The 15,784-nt window shown below is 56.1% G+C and overlaps 2 protein-coding genes across 10 annotated transcripts in view; both read left to right on the top strand.

The window, feature by feature from the left end:
- Nucleotides 1–10,130, top strand: part of LOC132367733 (NUT family member 2G-like) — a 44,376-nt gene extending 34,246 nt beyond the window's left edge. The window contains exons 8-9 of the mRNA XM_059926318.1: nt 6,859–7,101; nt 10,018–10,130. Coding sequence (XP_059782301.1) covers nt 6,859–7,101; nt 10,018–10,130 — 356 coding nt within the window. The remainder of the gene's footprint in view (nt 1–6,858; nt 7,102–10,017) is intronic.
- The window catches only part of WNK2 (WNK lysine deficient protein kinase 2), a 148,265-nt gene continuing 142,503 nt past the window's right edge, over nt 10,023–15,784 (top strand). For 8 of the 9 annotated variants that reach the window (XM_059927054.1, XM_059927057.1, XM_059927058.1 and 5 more), the window contains exons 1-2: nt 10,023–10,275; nt 10,880–11,559. In XM_059927054.1, the coding sequence (XP_059783037.1) occupies nt 10,882–11,559 (678 nt within the window). In that variant the 5' untranslated portion in view covers nt 10,023–10,275; nt 10,880–10,881. Of the gene's footprint in view, nt 10,276–10,854; nt 11,560–15,784 lie in introns of those variants that run through there. The other variant, XM_059927055.1, reaches the window with a different exon arrangement.

The raw sequence follows: 15,784 nt of genomic DNA on the forward strand, positions 1-15,784 counted from the left end.
GGGGCCACCTCTGGGGTGTCAGGACCCAGGAGGACAGAGTTCTGGCATCACTGCAGGTGTCACGTGAGTGTGTACTTTGTAGTGATTCTTTAGGTTGTTTAACACATGTTTCTGGGTTTGTTTTGCATTTTGCAGTAGAAAGTGTTTACAATATAAATAGACAAACCAATGACCGGAATTTTGAGGAAAGTGAGGCGGCAGTGTGCCTGGCCTACCCCCACGTGGGCAAACCCAGGAGGGAAAGGGTCCATGTGTAGAAAATGCCTCTGAGGACACAGAAGCCGGCACCTCCTGTGGCCCATGTGGAGGGAAACAGGCAGGGGGTGGAGTGTGAGAGACCTGCTGGGCTCCCGGAATGCTGAGTCCTACGCTGTATTCTTGTTGGAAAAGGTGGGATTAAAATGCTGCTGTGAATGGAGTCCCAAGCTGTTGCTCTCAAAGCAGGTGTTCAGGCCCTGGCTTGCCTGGGCCGCAGGGAGGGAGGGACTGAGGGGGGGTGGGTCACTCTGAAGAGAGCAGGATGCAGCCTCATGGAGACCCAGCTGAGGTGACCTGATGGATGTCCCTGCCCTTGCGGAGATCACCTCCTTTGGGGGTGTGATAACGGGCCAGGCTACCTTGGGACCCCGTGAGTGAATGCTGGTGCTGGTGCTTTGTGAATGGCCGGTCCCTGTTCACCCCTGGGCCATGCTGGCCCCTCCCCAGGTGCCACCCTGAGAACACCCTGGACTCCAGTCAGCACTACCCACAGTCATCGGTCCATGTGGTGTGGGGAACGCTGGCCTCTACCACTGGAGCCGGGCATGGGCTGCAGTCAGCCATGGGGACCACGGGGTGGGGGGGTCTGGCTAGCAAGGACCAGGCATGGACTAACTGATCAATCCAGCAGCCCTCACCCCAACCATGGCACAGGCTGACAGTGGGCCCTGGGAGGGGAGATGCTGACCCAGCCCTAGCATAATCTGGGGAGGATGGAGCGCTCAGGGGCATGGTCCTTAGCTGCCTAGAGCTGCAGTGACCAATCCTCCTATGTTCTGGCCTAGGCTGCCTACTGGAAGCACTGCAGATGTCTGCTCTGTCACATTTATGGTGACATTGGGGGTTGGCAGATAGGAAACTGAGGCCCAAGAGGTGAACTTATTGCAGGGCACCCAGCCTAGGCATCTCTCCCTCGGGGTGGTGTGGCCTACAGTGGCCCAGGGGCTGGACTTGAGTCCAGGCCACACTCCTGATGGCCACATACAGGCCTTCATCTTGAGGCTAAAGGCCTTGCTCAGTGGGGAGCTCAGAAGAGTGAGATGGGTCAGTTAGCACAGATTCATCTCCAACTGGCTCAGGGCCTGCTGGGAAGATGGAGGTACCAGCACCAGAGGGGCAGGGTCCCTGGGCTGGGACCTGAGTGTCTGTTGCAGAGAAGCAGATGCTTCGATGAGGATGAGTTCAGGCAGGGCTGTGGGTCCCTCAGGGACCTCACCTCTCTGCGGAGGTGACTTCTGACCCTAGGGCTGACGGAGGAGACAGAGCCAGCCACTCAGAAGCTGAGCGAAGGTGTTCTGGGGGTCGGCAGGGCAGGGAGACGTCAGCCCCTATGAGGACAGCTCAAAGAAAAGAAAACTGGTCTGGACCCATGGGCAGAGGCTGAGCTCACGCATGATGGGAGACATGGAAATTAAAGCCTTGCTGGGATATGGCGTTTCTTCTAATGCAAAAGTCAATTAACGTGCTCTGTGGGCAAGTCTGCATCACTGGTGGGAGTGTAAATTGGTACAACCTCTCCTGAGAGCGATTTGACAAAATCTGACACAAATACAAATGCATAAACTTCTGACTCAGCAGCTGGTTCAGGGTTGGCCAAGCAGGTGAGTGCATGGTACAGCTGTGGGACAGCTGTGGCTGCCAGAAAGGCACAAAAACAAAAAATGGAATTCACCCAAATAGAAATAACCACTGCTGATATCTGGTGTATTTTCTTTGAGATCATTCCTTTATTTGCTCTTTTAACAATTGTTCCTTGACCTTCCAGGATACACCAAGCTTTCTTGAGCCAGGAATCCAGTGTGGAGTGTATCAGTCCACATTTGCTGCAGTAACAAGTGATCATAAACCCCTTGGCCTAGGATAATGAAGGGTTACCCAGGCCTTCCCCTGGAACTTTGTCATTTCCAATCGTTTGGCACTTATAGTAAGTCTAAGGTAAACCACTCTAGGTCTAAATCTTTGCTTTCCTCAGGGTAGATCCCAAAAGTGAATCAGAGTAAGAATAAGTGTGAGGCTTTTCCAAGCTGCTTTCCTGAAAGGCTGGACCAACCGACTTGCTCACAGCTTGCCTGTCTGCACCGGGCCTTATTATTAAACCAGGACTGCTAATCTCCATGTGAAGATGCCTGTTAGTCTTACTTGCCTTATGACAGGTCCTGGTGAGACGGAACTGTGGTTCTACACATTCCGTGACTTTCTGTGCTTGTCTGAGCATGACTTTCACTCTCTTTTCTTTTGGGAATTTGGACTTTTCCACTCATACTGAACCCATATTGACTCATATGAGTTTTTGCATATTAATGATAACTCCCCTTACCTTTTGTATCTGCTGTGAATCTTTTTCCTCAAGGAAATGCCTGCCTTTTGATCTTGTTTCTTAATATTTTAAAATTGGGTCAGTTTTACCTTTCCCTTTTTAAAAAAAAAAAATTATTTATTTATTTATTTGGTAATGCCAGGTCTTAGTTGCGGCAGGTGGGCTCCTTAGTTGTGGCTCATGGGTTCCTTAGTTGCTGCACGTGGCCTCCTTAGTTGTGGCATGCGAACTCTTAGCTGCAGCATGCATGTGGGATCTAGTTCCCTGACCAGGGATCAAACCCAGGCCCCCTGCATTGGGAGCACAGAGTCTTAACCACTGTGCCACCAGGGAAATCCCCTACCTTTCCTTTTTAAATCTCCCCTCTCTCTTCCCTGCCCAGTCCCCTGTTGCTCTTGTGTCTGGAAGTTCCCCCCAACACACACACACATCTGATGAATGTTCATGGAAACCTCCCTCTGGCTGAGACAAAGCCTCTTTTGAACCTGGAGCCCTGGTTCTGTAGCCTGCTCACTGTATGCTCTTGCCCTTTTCATCTCTGAACCTCGGTTTCTCCTCCTGTTAAAAGACCTACTTTGCTCCTGCTGGTGTCTGCGCTGGCCTCCGCCCCTCAGCTTCAGAAGCAAGGCACCCTGCCCCCCACCACCACTCACATCCTCAGAGACACAGACCAGAAACATGTCAAGCCCCACACAGCACACGATGCCCCACATCCTTATCCCGTGGATTCTAGGGCTCAGCTCCTGCCTGGCTGTCCCTGTGATAATGATGCAGAAATCACCCCAGGCACCGAGGCTGCCTGTAGTACCCCGCTGAGGCCCTGCGGATGCCAGTCATGTTTCAGGTCCTTATTCAAAGCAGAGTATGCTTCTGGTCATTGGTGCTCAATTATCTTGCAAAATGGCAATTCTGTCTCTAAGACAGATAAGTATTTGTTAATTGAGGGGTCACTGCTATGGTTTATTGATCAGTGACTTCATTCCTGGATGTGTAGTTCGCATAAAACCTTCTAGAAAAACACGTTGCAGCCTGATGGTCCCAGCGGCTGTGACCTGCTCCTTTAGCAGGTGTGTGCGGAGCGCTGAGCCCAGGAGGGCAGCATTAGTGTTTAATGAGCACCTACTGTGTGCCAGGTTGTCTTGGACCTTTGCATTCTCCCTTGCGTGGCCTGATGAGGTGAGCCATTTAGCAGATGAGAAAACTGAGGCCACGAGGGTAGGAAGTGTGCGTGGGGCTCCCTGGGGGTTGGTGCAGGTCTTCAAAGGGGAACCAAGCCTGCTTCCCCAAGGTCAAGGTCAGGGTGTAGGTGGGATGCTTCCCCTTATTTTGGAACAAGCCCTCCTCCCACATGCAGTCCTTGGACCCATGGGAGACAAGTGCCCAGTCTGGCACATCAGAACATCCCAGCCCTGTCTACAGGGGTGGTTCAGGGATGAACACGTGACCTGTCAGCTAAAGACATTCCGTTCCTGGGCTTTCCCTAGGGCCATGGAGGGAAAAGCTGGGAATTTCGACGTGGCGCTGCTGGTGGACATGCGAGCCTCCTCCAGGAAGGGTCAGACTGTGCATGAATCCACCGCAGAAGGAAGCATAGCTGAAAGACAGGCAGTGCCTCCTCACGCAATGTGGCCATTTTCCGCTGTGTGCACTGGGCCTGGCCCCCAGTAGGCTCGACAGGTGTTTGATGATATATTATGTCACCTGAGCACCTCTTCATTCTGAATGAACAGGCATTCCCAGGGGCAGGCATTGCAATTCGAGCTGGGTCTGCTGGAAAACCCCAAGTCAAGCAGGCTGAGTCTCCAGCCAGAGGAAAGTGCCTCTTCTGCATCACATGGAAAACTGTGTGGCTCCCCTGGGAGCTGATGGGGGCTGACGAGGCCCACTGAGCAGAAAGTGGAAACTCTGGGTGGGAGAGACCCCTGGGAACCCCTGGGGTAGTCAGCTACCCCAGCTGGCAGGACAACCTGACTCGGCCACTGGTCAGAAGCTGCCCTGGACAGTGGCATGGCTCTGGTCTGAGGACCCCTGCCAAGCTACTGTGGCACCTGGCTCTCCATGCTCCTTCTCTCTGCTCTGTCCGCACGAGCCCACATGTCTGCCCCTCCACTGGCTAGCTCTGTGGTCCTGAGCAAATCACTAAGACCTCAAACCTCCATGTCCCCCTGTGGAAATGGGGATTGAATGGCTCTCTTGAATCAGGGCCATTCCTCTCTCCATGACAGGTCCCACCAGCAAGGAGACAGGTGGCAAGGCAGGAGGTGGCCAGAGTCCAGGATGGCTATCATGTTTCAGTCCTACTGGGCTGCTGGACGCCTGGGGATTCCTTTAGCGATTCTTTCACAACCCCGGGAACTGGGTGCCACCACCACCTGGTGACTGAGGAAACTGGAGTTCAGAGAACTTAATTAATGAGTTGAAGGTCATGGCCAACGGGTGGTGCCAGGATTTGAATCGGATCCATGCCTCTAGACCCTTGCTGGATCAGTGTGCCCCTCTTTCCCAAAGACACGGGCCAGACATTAGGTGGAGTTGCCTCTTGTCCAAAGTGCAGAAAAATGCACAAAAGCAGAAGCATCCACTGTTAACATTTTGGTGTGTTCCCTTCCAGTTTTTCTCCTGTGCACTGTCACTTCAGATTGTCTCCTGCCTCATTATAAAACTACACGAAGAGCATTTAAATGGTTTCATCATATTTGACTACGTAGGAATAACACAGTTTACTGAGCCATATTCCAATTGCTGAAAATTTACGTTATTCCTAATGCTTATTATAAACAACCCTTCAGTGAACATCTTTATGCACCACTATCTGCATAGCTGGTCACTTCACTTGTATAAATTCCCCAAAAGGGAATTACTGACTTAAAGGGTATAAACATTTTTTAGGTTCTTGCTCCAACTGCGAACTGCTTTCCAGGAAGCCTGTGCCAATCTGCTCAGTGATTCCACTTGGGCAGCAGGATGAGACAGAGGCAGTGGATCCGCGGTGAGCAAGGGCTGGCGTGTGCCATCAGGACCAAGAGGAGAACATGGCCCAGAATTTGGGGCCTCACTGGTATGTGGCTGCTCTGGAGGGCAGTGGATAGATGTGGTTGGGCCTGAGGTCAAGCTAGAATTGGGGGAGTGTCCTGACTCCTCGGCCTGCCCATTAAGACGGACCCCCTAAGAGGAAGGAGTTTAGAGTTGAGGAGAGAGCTGAGGCTGGGACTGGGTGGAACATCCATTCAATACCAGGGGTTCGATGCCAGGTGCTGGCAGGGCTGAGTGAGCACAATGGGGGCTCTGCTCCCATTGAAACCCAGACTGCAGCGCACACTCTGGGTATGGACAGAAGGAAGCTGTGGAGCTTGGAGGGGCAGCCACCCCAGGGGATGCTCAGCCCCGGGGATTGGGAGCGTAGAGGAGGAAGCTGCTGTGCTCTGGCTACTTCCTCGAAGGGGAGCAGAGCTGTGTGACTGGCTCTGGGGACCAAAAGAAACCTGATGGAGAGCTCTTTCTACCCCCTGCCCAGTGGATGTGGATGGGAGCCCCTTCCAATCTGCTGCCACCAGCACCTCCTCTGGCAATGCTTCCCTGAAGCTGCTGGGGGCTGGGAGAGGTGGAGCACAGATCCCCATCCCCAGTGCTATATGGGGTGGAGCTGGAGGTGGGCTGGGTCACGGGCATGTGACAGCAGAGCCAGCAGAGCTAGAGCTCCAGGGGCCATGTGCACAGAGGTGCTAAGAGAGGATGAGAGAGAGCTGGCACGATGGAGAATGTGCCAGCTTGCCGAAGACCGGCCCCTGTAGCTAGCGAAAGTCGATGGGCAAGGACTGGCCACAAAGTCCTGAAAAGGCTGGATGGCAGCAGTTGCAGGCTGAGAGGCAGCTCCCTGTGGGGTGTGGGTAAGTTGGCCTGGTTCACCTCTGGGCCTACTGCCTGCAGTCGACTAACTCAGGCAAGTCTCTTTGCCTCTCTGCTGCTTCCCATCTGATAACAGGGCCCTCGAGGACAGTGTGGGGCAAGACAAGAGAATTCCTGCAAAGACTCAGCTCAGCACTGGGGATCATCATCATTATCATTATGTCAGCAGCATGACTTACTTGAGGCCCCACCACCCACTGGGCTCAGCGACCCACCCCCATTTTGGATGGCTATCAGTTACTCAAGATCCCTGGGTCAAATTCCTGGGGCTTTAGGAGAGACGAAAACGTGGAAAATGACCTGTGTTTTCTTCTGCCTGTCTCCATATTTCGTGATCCATGCAGGTCTCTAGGACCACTTGGCCCTTCTCTTTGCAGATCAACTTCAATCCTGCTCTGAGACACTAAAAGAGGGCTCACTCAGTGGGTCTCAGGTGGTGGACACTGGCATCATCTCTTGCGAGCAACCAGAGGAAGTCACACCCCGTCTACTTCTACCGAGTGCTGAAGAGGCTGAGAATGAAGGGCAGGCTGTGACCAAGGATGACAGTCAGGGTGAACGCAGTGCTCCAGCTCCCGAATTTACCACAACTCCTGCAGAGGTCGAAGGCTGGTCTGAAGGTGTGCAGGTGCCCTCTGTGCCCACCTAGCAGTTCCCCACTGAGACTGATCTGCACCCCCATGGCTCAGGCCACTGAATGGGTAGGAATGAGCACTGAGTGGTCTTAGCTGTTCTTCTTCAGACTTTCAACCAGAAAAGTTTAAAAGTTGTTTCTAAAAGTTGTGCCCATTAAAACAAAATTCCTGGGGCCAGGAACTGAGTGGTGCAGTCTGGGAGTGGTCCCTGAGGGGACCCTGAGTGTTGATAGCATCCCCCACACCTGGCAGCAGGCTCACTTCAACAGGGTGATGGGTAGAGGATTTCAAACATCTGCACATTCCAGGACATCTGAGGGCTAAAGCTGCATTCTCTGGACTGAACCAGCTAGGATATGAACCTAGCATCTGGTGCGAGCCTAACTGTGTAAAATTAAAAGGTAACTTGTTGCATAGGAAAGAAAAGGTTTGAATCATTATTTGGTATTATTATTATTTTTTATAAATTTATTTATTTAATTAATTTATTTTTTGGCTGCGTTGTGTCTTCGTTGCTGCTCACGGGCTTTCTCTAGTTGCGGCGAGTGGGGGCTACTCTTCGTTGCGGTACGCAGGCTTCTCATTGCGGTGGCTTCTCTTGTTGCAGAGCATGGGCTCTAGGCATGTGGGCTTCAGTAGTTATGTCACATGGGCTCCGTAGTTGTGTCTCATGGGCTCTAGAGCGCAGTCTCAGTAGTTGTGGCGCATGGGCTTTGTTACTCCACGGCATGTGGGATCTTCCTGGACCAGGGCTCGAAACCATGTCCCCTGCATTGGCAGGAGGATTCTTAACCACTGCGCCACCAGGCAAGTCCCCATTATTTGGTTATTTGATGCAAGCCTGCTGAGCTTCTCCTGAGTGGACAGCTGCACATGGAAAGACATGTGCCTGCCACGGGAGGTGCCATGGGATCACACTTGGGTAACAACTTAAAAAAGTTTTTATTTCTACTTTTTCTATCTTAAATTTCTTTAATGAGTACTTGCTCCTAAAAAATCAATATGGCCACAAAAAGAAGTGAAGTACTGATATATGCTATAATGTGGACTAAGTGAAACATTATGCTGAATGAAAGAAGCCAGTCACAAAGGACTGTTGTATGATTCCATTTATATGTGATGTTAGGAATAAGCAAATCTATAGAGTTGGAAAGTAGATTACTGCTAGCCTGGGGCTGAGAGAGGGGTAATGTGGAGTGACTGATAATGGGCATGGGTTTTTTTGGGGGGTGATAAAAATGTTCTGGAATTAGACAGTGGTGTTGGTCACACAACTCTGTGAATATACTAAAAACCACTGAATTGTACACTCTGAAAGACTGAATTTTATGGTATCTAAATTATATCCCAATGAAGCTGTTATTTAAAAAATCAACACGTTTTCAAATTTTTACAGAGAACAGAGTAAAAGAAATCATCTTTTTATACATCATCTTATTATAAGAGAGGAAAAAAACTGTGTTATAGAACTTCTTGGCCCCCACTGGATGGGGAGACTTCCTCAAGGGGCCAGAGCCCCAGGGGCCCCATTATTTGCCCAGCCAGTTGCAGGAGCTTCCAGGGCCTAGGAACCCAAGCTTGCGAGGTCCATATACCCCCACTCCATCTGTCTGCCCCAGCACCCTTCCTTCTGTTCCCTGAGAAGCCTACCCTGCCCCCATCACCCCAGGACACTCCTGCTGCCCCCATCACCCCCGGATACCCCTGTTGCCCCCAACTCTGCTCTCCTGGCACAGTCCCCCCATTTGCCCCTGTCCCCTTATGGGACCTGGGTTCTCCACTGTTTCACCTGCCCTGGGGTGGGCCACATAGTCGTCAAGTGAGGAGCCACCTCCCCATGTAGTAGCCTGTGGAGGGCACTCAGGGAGGTGGCCCGGCTGCATTGGGTCTGACCACTAGACTGACCCCTGAGCCCACTCAAAGGCAGACCCATCCTCAAAAGTACCTCTTGACTGGGGCTCCCTGGGGGCAAGGCCAGACCCTGATCTTCCTACCAGTGGGCTTTGCTGGGGACTGACTGGAGCAGAGGCAGAGGGTAGGCCCTGTCTCCTTTCCTCCCTGCCTCTGTAAGCATTTGTTGAACACCAGCTGTGCACTGACCATTATGTCCATCTCATGGATGAGCAAACTGTGACCTAACTGCTTAGCTGTGTTCTCATGGGTCATGGGTCAGCATAGAGAGTGAGCTCCCTGTCATGAGAGGTATGCAAACAGGGCTGCCCAAAACTACCTCTAAGGGCTCAGAGAGCACATAGCGCTGAGTCAAGTACAGGTCCTCTCCAGTCCCCCAGCACCTAGGTTGCTGCTGCAATGTGTGGGGATACTGCTGCCGTATTATGTACATCTGCCAGCTGTGGGTGGGCAGCAGTCTGCCGGCAATGACGTGAATTGCCAGACATCTCCATTACCAGGCAGGCATGATACCCACATGTCACCAGCATGTCCCAGGGAGCACGGAAGAAGCCAGACTGGCTTGCATGCGTCTGTCTGGAACATGCTTAGCTCCATCCCTTCTCAGTTTTCCCTTTGATAGGCCTAGGCACGTCATCATGGACAGGCTTGAAACGGATAGGCTTGCAACTCAGGGTGTCTTCCTGGACTGACCGAGTCTTGGAACTGGCAGCCTTTCCAGGTGGACAAACTAGGATGGCCAAGCCAGGTTTGCAGGGGGGATAACAGACCATCCACGGCCAGCAGCCGCGTGGGGCATTCCAAAGATCCTCAGGCGCCAGCAGTAACATCCGGAGGGGGAGCATGAGGGCCGCAGTGGGCCTGCGCGGCCCCGGGGGCTGGCCCGCAGGTGGCCTCGCGCGCGCCCGAGGACAGGTGGGCGTGCCAGGCCCCGCCCCGCCGCGCCGGCCGGGGGCGGGCAGCCGAATGCCCCGCCCTCCTCGCGCGCAGGGTCTGAGCCGGTGCGGGAGCGCAGCCGCGCGGAGCTGAAGCAGCATTCGGGAGCGCTGCCCCGCCGCGGGCCGGCTGGAGGAAGTAGCGCCGCGACCCGGCGCCAAGGGTGACCCGGGTCTGGAGCGCAGACCCCGGCCCTGAGAGCGACCCCGGACCGAGCGCAGACCCCAGCCCCGAGCGCAGATCCCGGCCCTGAGCGCGGCCTCGCCCGCCCGGGCCGCCGGGCCGCGGGCATGGACGGCGCCCGTTCGCCCTGTGAGTGCCGAACCCGCCGCCTTTGTGTGCGCGCCGCGCCGCCGCATCCCCTTCCCCGCGCGCCCCTCCTGCGCCCCAGGCAGCGTCCTTTGTGGAGCCGCCGCCGGGCCAGTACCTCCTTCTTCCCCAACCTCCTTCACCCCTCCGCTGCCCAGGGCACGGCATCCCCACTTCCCCAGCCCGGGCCTCCCGGCCCCGTCTTAACCACCCCCACCTCCCAGGGGCATCCCAGTAGGCCCCCTTCCCCGGGGCTGGGCAGGGCACAGGTGCCCCTCTCCCCGGCCTTCCGGCCCCCTCTGCAGCCTCCCTCGTGTCCCCCGGGACAGCCCAGCAGGGCTCCTCTCTGGCCCAGGCCTGAGCAGGGAACGGCTCCCTCCCACCCAGCCCGGCCTCCTGATCCGGTCTGCAGAACCCCCCACCCCCACCCCCCCGCCCGCACCCCCACCCCCACCCCCACCCCCCCCGCCCCAGGCACAGCCCAGTAGGCCCCTCCGCGGCCGGGGCGGGCAGGCCGCGGGCCCTGGGGCGGCACTGTCTCATCCCACGTCCCGGGCAGGTGCGGCGAGGCCCGCGCTCACACGGGCCTGTGTGTCCTTGCTCGCAGAGATGGACGACGATGGCGGCCGCCGAGACGCCCCCGGCGCACTGATGGAGGCCGGGCGCGGTGCGGGGCCCGCGGGCATGGCGGAGCCGGCGGCGGTGCCGCGGGCGCGGGCGGCGCGGCCCGGGCCCCAGCGCTTCCTGCGACGCAGCGTGGTGGATTCTGACCAGGAGGAGCCGCCGGGCCTGGAGGGGGCCGAGTCGCCGGGCGCGCAGCCTCCGCAGCCGCTGCAGCGAAGGGTGCTGCTACTCTGCAAGACGCGCCGCCTCATCGCCGAGCGCGCCCGCGGTCGCCCGGCCGTCCCCGCGCCTGCCGCACCTGCCGCGCCGCTGGGCGACCTTGCCGACCCCGGTCTTGAGCCCGCGGGCGCTCAGGAGCCTGGCCCGGACCCCGCGCCCTCGCCCGCGCCTGCCCCCGAGGGCGGCCCCCGCGAGGAGGAGGCGGCGGCGGCCGCGAGGAAGGAGGACGTGGGGGCTCTCGAGGCGAGGCCAGAGTTCGGGCGCGCACGCCGGGAGGAGCCCGAGGAGGAGGACGACGACGAGGACGACCTCAAGGCTGTGGCCACCTCCCTGGACGGCCGCTTCCTCAAGTTCGACATTGAGCTTGGCCGCGGTTCCTTCAAGACGGTCTACAAGGGTCTGGACACGGAGACCTGGGTGGAGGTAGCCTGGTGCGAGCTGCAGGTGAGGGGCGAGATGGCCGTAGGTGGGTGGTGGGCGAGTGCGTTCTGGCATCGGGCCATGCCTGGCCTTAGCCACCCCTGGCAGCGGCCATCTGTGTGTCACCCTCTGGGTGGGTGGTTGGTTGTGCTGGCGGTCTGTGTGGTGACGGTTGGGTGATGGAGGTCGGACCTCACAGTGTGTGGTGTCTAAGTGTGGCACGATGTGGGCCCATGATGGAGACTGGGCACTTGGAGGGCGTGTCTTTCAGTGCTGATCACTGCCGCTCCTTCTTCTGGGCTGTACTGACCCAGGCTGTCTGGATCGTCCGTGTCTGTGCAGAAGCAGTGTGGGGGCTGTAGGGCCCTGTGTCCAGGTGGTCACAGGGTGGTTTGGGGGACTCTCAGCTGCTCTTAAATGAGCACCTTACTGCGTCTTGCAGAGTGTAGATGCCCCAGTTGGGGATGTCTGAGGGGCTTTTCACCTGGGGTCTGTTTATGGTGAGGGATGGTGGGCCCTGGGGCCTCTGGGGCAAAGCCTGTAAGTGTTGTCACTGTGTCCTGTTAGTTCACAAAATGGATATGTGAGAAGTCTTAAAACCCAGTCATGTAAAATACGGGTGGCGTTTGGTTTTGTCTTGTTTTGGTTTTTGTGGATGCAAAGGCTCTGAACTTGCATTTTTCATAACCTTGCCCTCATGTTGGCTATATCAGCCCCAGCCCTGGAAGATTATATAAACGGTAACTCAGGCTGTCCTGGGCCGGCCGTGGAAGCTGGGGCAGCGCCTGTCACAGTGGGTGTTTATTGACCCTCCCTTGTTTGGGGGAACAGCTGTCAGGCATGGGGCTGGACTCTGCGAGAGCTGGCCATGCAGATGTAAGCCTACCCCAGCGCCCTGGAAAGTTAGCTGGGCCTACCAGTCCTGACGCAGGCCGCCTGCCACACTGCAGGCAGCCTGCCTTTTTGGCTCAGAAGTGGGATTTGGTTGCTTTGTCCTCTGGGCCCCTGCAGGGTGGCCTGTGTGTGTGTGTATATGTGAGCTGGCTAATTTGTCCAGTGTCCACCTGTCCTCAGCCTTTCTTCTGAGACAAAGAGCTTTAGAGACCACTCCTCCTCACAGCTCCTTGGTTCTCTTGTGGAAATAGGGACTTTTCACGGTGGAGCCAGGGGTGGCCTATTGAGTCCCTCACGAGGGACTGAGAACTCCCCTCCCTCACGGTTGCAGGTTCTGGGACCTGCTGAGGGGTGGCCTCAGTGGTCTGTGGTCTGGGGCCCTATGGATGGTTTGCTGAGATGGCATAGGAGTGAGCTGGGCATCACTGCTGTGTGTGAACGCACAGGGGAGAGAGGACCCGGAGAGGGAGAAGAGGATTCCTGATTCTAGAGTGTGGCTGTGTGCCTTCCCTCCCCACCTTCTCGCTCTTGCCAAGTGACCTGGTGTGGAACTCCAAGCACCCACTGGTGCTCTGCTGCGGAATGCCTCTGCGGGTGGAGGACAGGAGTGGGGGTGCTGCAGCAGGCAGGAGCTGAGTTAGACCTCAGCAGCAGAGCCCAGCTGATCTGGTTGAGGCATTGCAGGCACATGTGACCCTCGGAGGAGGTTGTTAATTCCCATTCCCTTTAAGGCAAGGCAAGCTGTTTTGCCTCTGGGTCCCTAAGCAGAGCGGCACCAGCGTGGACCCTGGCTGCTGTCCAGGGGGCTTTTACTCCTGTACTCTGGGTGGGAGTAGGAAAGTGGGAGATGGCTTCTAATCTGTCTGGTTTTGCTTCTCATACAGTAGTTACTGGGGGCCCCATGCCAGCCGGGAAGCTGTTCCTGTATCTCCCCCAACAAGAGGGCTGATATGCAGCATTTAGGGTCAGCTGCCTTCTGCTGGGTGGGTCTGAGAGGGTTTTACACCAGAGGGGGCTGGGAACCAGCTTAGGACAGCAGCTGAGAGCCTGCTGTGTGTGCACTCTCCTTTTCACCAAACAGGAGGCTGTTGTTTCCCCCATTTTATTGTTGAGAGCCCACCAAGGTCGCCTGTGAGGATACAGATGGTAGAGGGGGATTGCAGCATCATGGGAAGAGGCCACCTGGCATGGCCGTCCTTAGGAGAGGAGATAAGCGTGGAGGGCAGGGCACCAGGTTAGTCCTCTCAGACCACCAAGCACCAGGGAGGGCGACAGGTGGCATGCTGGCTTTGCGCCTGGGGAGGGGGTTTCCTAGTGCACGGGGTGGAGACGTTCACCCTCCACCCAGCCCCCAGAATTCCCAAGCATCAGGGCTCCCACTGGAGGGTGGGTTGCCAGGAGCATTGCCTTCAGTACGGGGAGCTCTGCAGTATTCCTCCTGCCCTCCAACCCTCCCTTCCCCAACCCCCATAAGCTCCTCAGCTGGCATCTTTGGAATGCCCTGGAAATCAACCCTCAAAAGTCTGTTTCCTCCTCTCAACCTTGGGACCATAGGGGATGTTGGGCACCTGCCTGCCTCCCCCAGAACTGAGACAGTGTCACCCGCTTGCTTTTTCCAGGGTTCCCTGCCAAGGGGAGGAAAGGCCGCATTTTTGGACCTAATAAGTCTGGCTTGGAGGATGTAAGATCCCCATGACTTCCAGTTTCCTTCTATAATTTAGTGTCGAAAGAGCTTTGCAGAAAGCGCAATATGCGTTCATATCACAGTGAAGGGCAGCGAGGTGTTTTCACCTCCTGAATTCTCCAGACGTTTGAAGCTGACATTGATTTTTTGGGGGAAGCCATTTTAAAATATTACCTCCCCTTCTGTTTTCTTTTGAATGAATGTTCATTTCTGGCACCAGGACACATTATAATAGCAACAGGGAAAGTACAAAATGCACCCAGAACCACTGCCTTTACTCTGGCTCACATTTCCCACGTCCCTGTGGCCAGCTGTGGCCCCTCACAGACCCCATCCTGTCAGACAGTGCACGGGATAGCTGGAGGCTTCTGGTTGACTCTGGGTTGCCTGGGGTGGGGGTAGGTGTGGACCACTGACATGGTCTCAGGTGACTCAGGCACCCTCTCTCACCCGCTGATGCCTCTGAGCCATGGGTGGGGCCTCTGAGCAGAGAAAATGCGGCCAACCCAGATCCCAGCCAGTGTCCAGAAGCCTCGTTGGAGGCGGCCTGTTGGCCTTTCCTGGACCACCTGCTTAAATGTCTTCTTCGAGAACTTGAAGAGAACCTTGGTTTTCAGCCCCCTTGGTAAGTGCCACCCCCTCCCGTCAGCAGGCCCCTGTCTCCAAGTGTCCTCTGTGCTGCCTCCTCCTCACAGAAGGCTGCTGTGAGCTGCGGTTACAGGGTTGGGCACGGCCTCTTGGGGGATTCCACCATCAACTCATGTTTCCCTCGCTTGTGTCCTGGCCTGTGCCCAGTGTGGGAGTCATTTAGCCTCATGGAGGTATCAGTCCTTGACCCTCTGCCTGGAGTACTTGCAGGGGCTTTGAGGGCCATGAGAGTCCTGAAGAGGTACCATGGGGCCTGAGCCCCCATCAGCCAGGGACAGGTGTCTGGACCCCTCAGGTGTCATCATGAAGCTGTCCTCTTGCTGCTCTGCACTGCCCAGAGGTCGCTGGGCTCCCGTGGGGTGGTGATGGCCTGGACTCCAGGCCGGGGAGAGGCTGTGGATGTGGGGACCACAGGATCTGCTGATGTCTCCTTCGTGTGGCCATAGAGGACTCGTTTGTTCCCAACTCACCCACCCCAACCAGACCTCCGTGTCACCTTCCTGCGCCCTGGCAGCGGATAATGCCTGTAGGGGCCTGTCGTGTGCAGCCGTGCTGAGCGTGCCGGTCCCCTTGCTGTCCTCAGAGGGTGGCCAGGTCTGCCTGCTATCGGTGTGGTCTGGCACCTCTCCCATGTCTGTGGGTGCCCCACCTGTACTGGGCGCTGAGCTCACACACCTGACCACGCAGGTGCACCATCGCCTTTCATAGACCAGGCACGTGCCTGTGGTGCTGGGCAGCCGCAGGCCCGGGGTTGAGAGGTCTCCCCTGTGGCCTCATGTGGGAGGGTCAGGTGTTGCTTTCAGAGGAGCCACAAGCAGCCCAATCTGGCTGACATGCGGAGATGAGGGGATGTGCGGAGGAGATGGTGCTCACTTGCTGGAGCAGGATGCTTAGAGAGGGCTCAACTCAATTTGGCTGGCGGTCACCCTGCTTTTATATTTTTATTTAAAAAAAATCTTCTTAGGGCGCAATTTTGTTGGAAGAGGTGTAATTTGAAAGCAGTTGGGTGTCAACACTGAACTT

The sequence above is a fragment of the Balaenoptera ricei genome, chromosome 6 (genome assembly GCF_028023285.1).
Source record: "Balaenoptera ricei isolate mBalRic1 chromosome 6, mBalRic1.hap2, whole genome shotgun sequence".
Classification (NCBI taxonomy): Eukaryota; Metazoa; Chordata; class Mammalia; order Artiodactyla; family Balaenopteridae; genus Balaenoptera; species Balaenoptera ricei.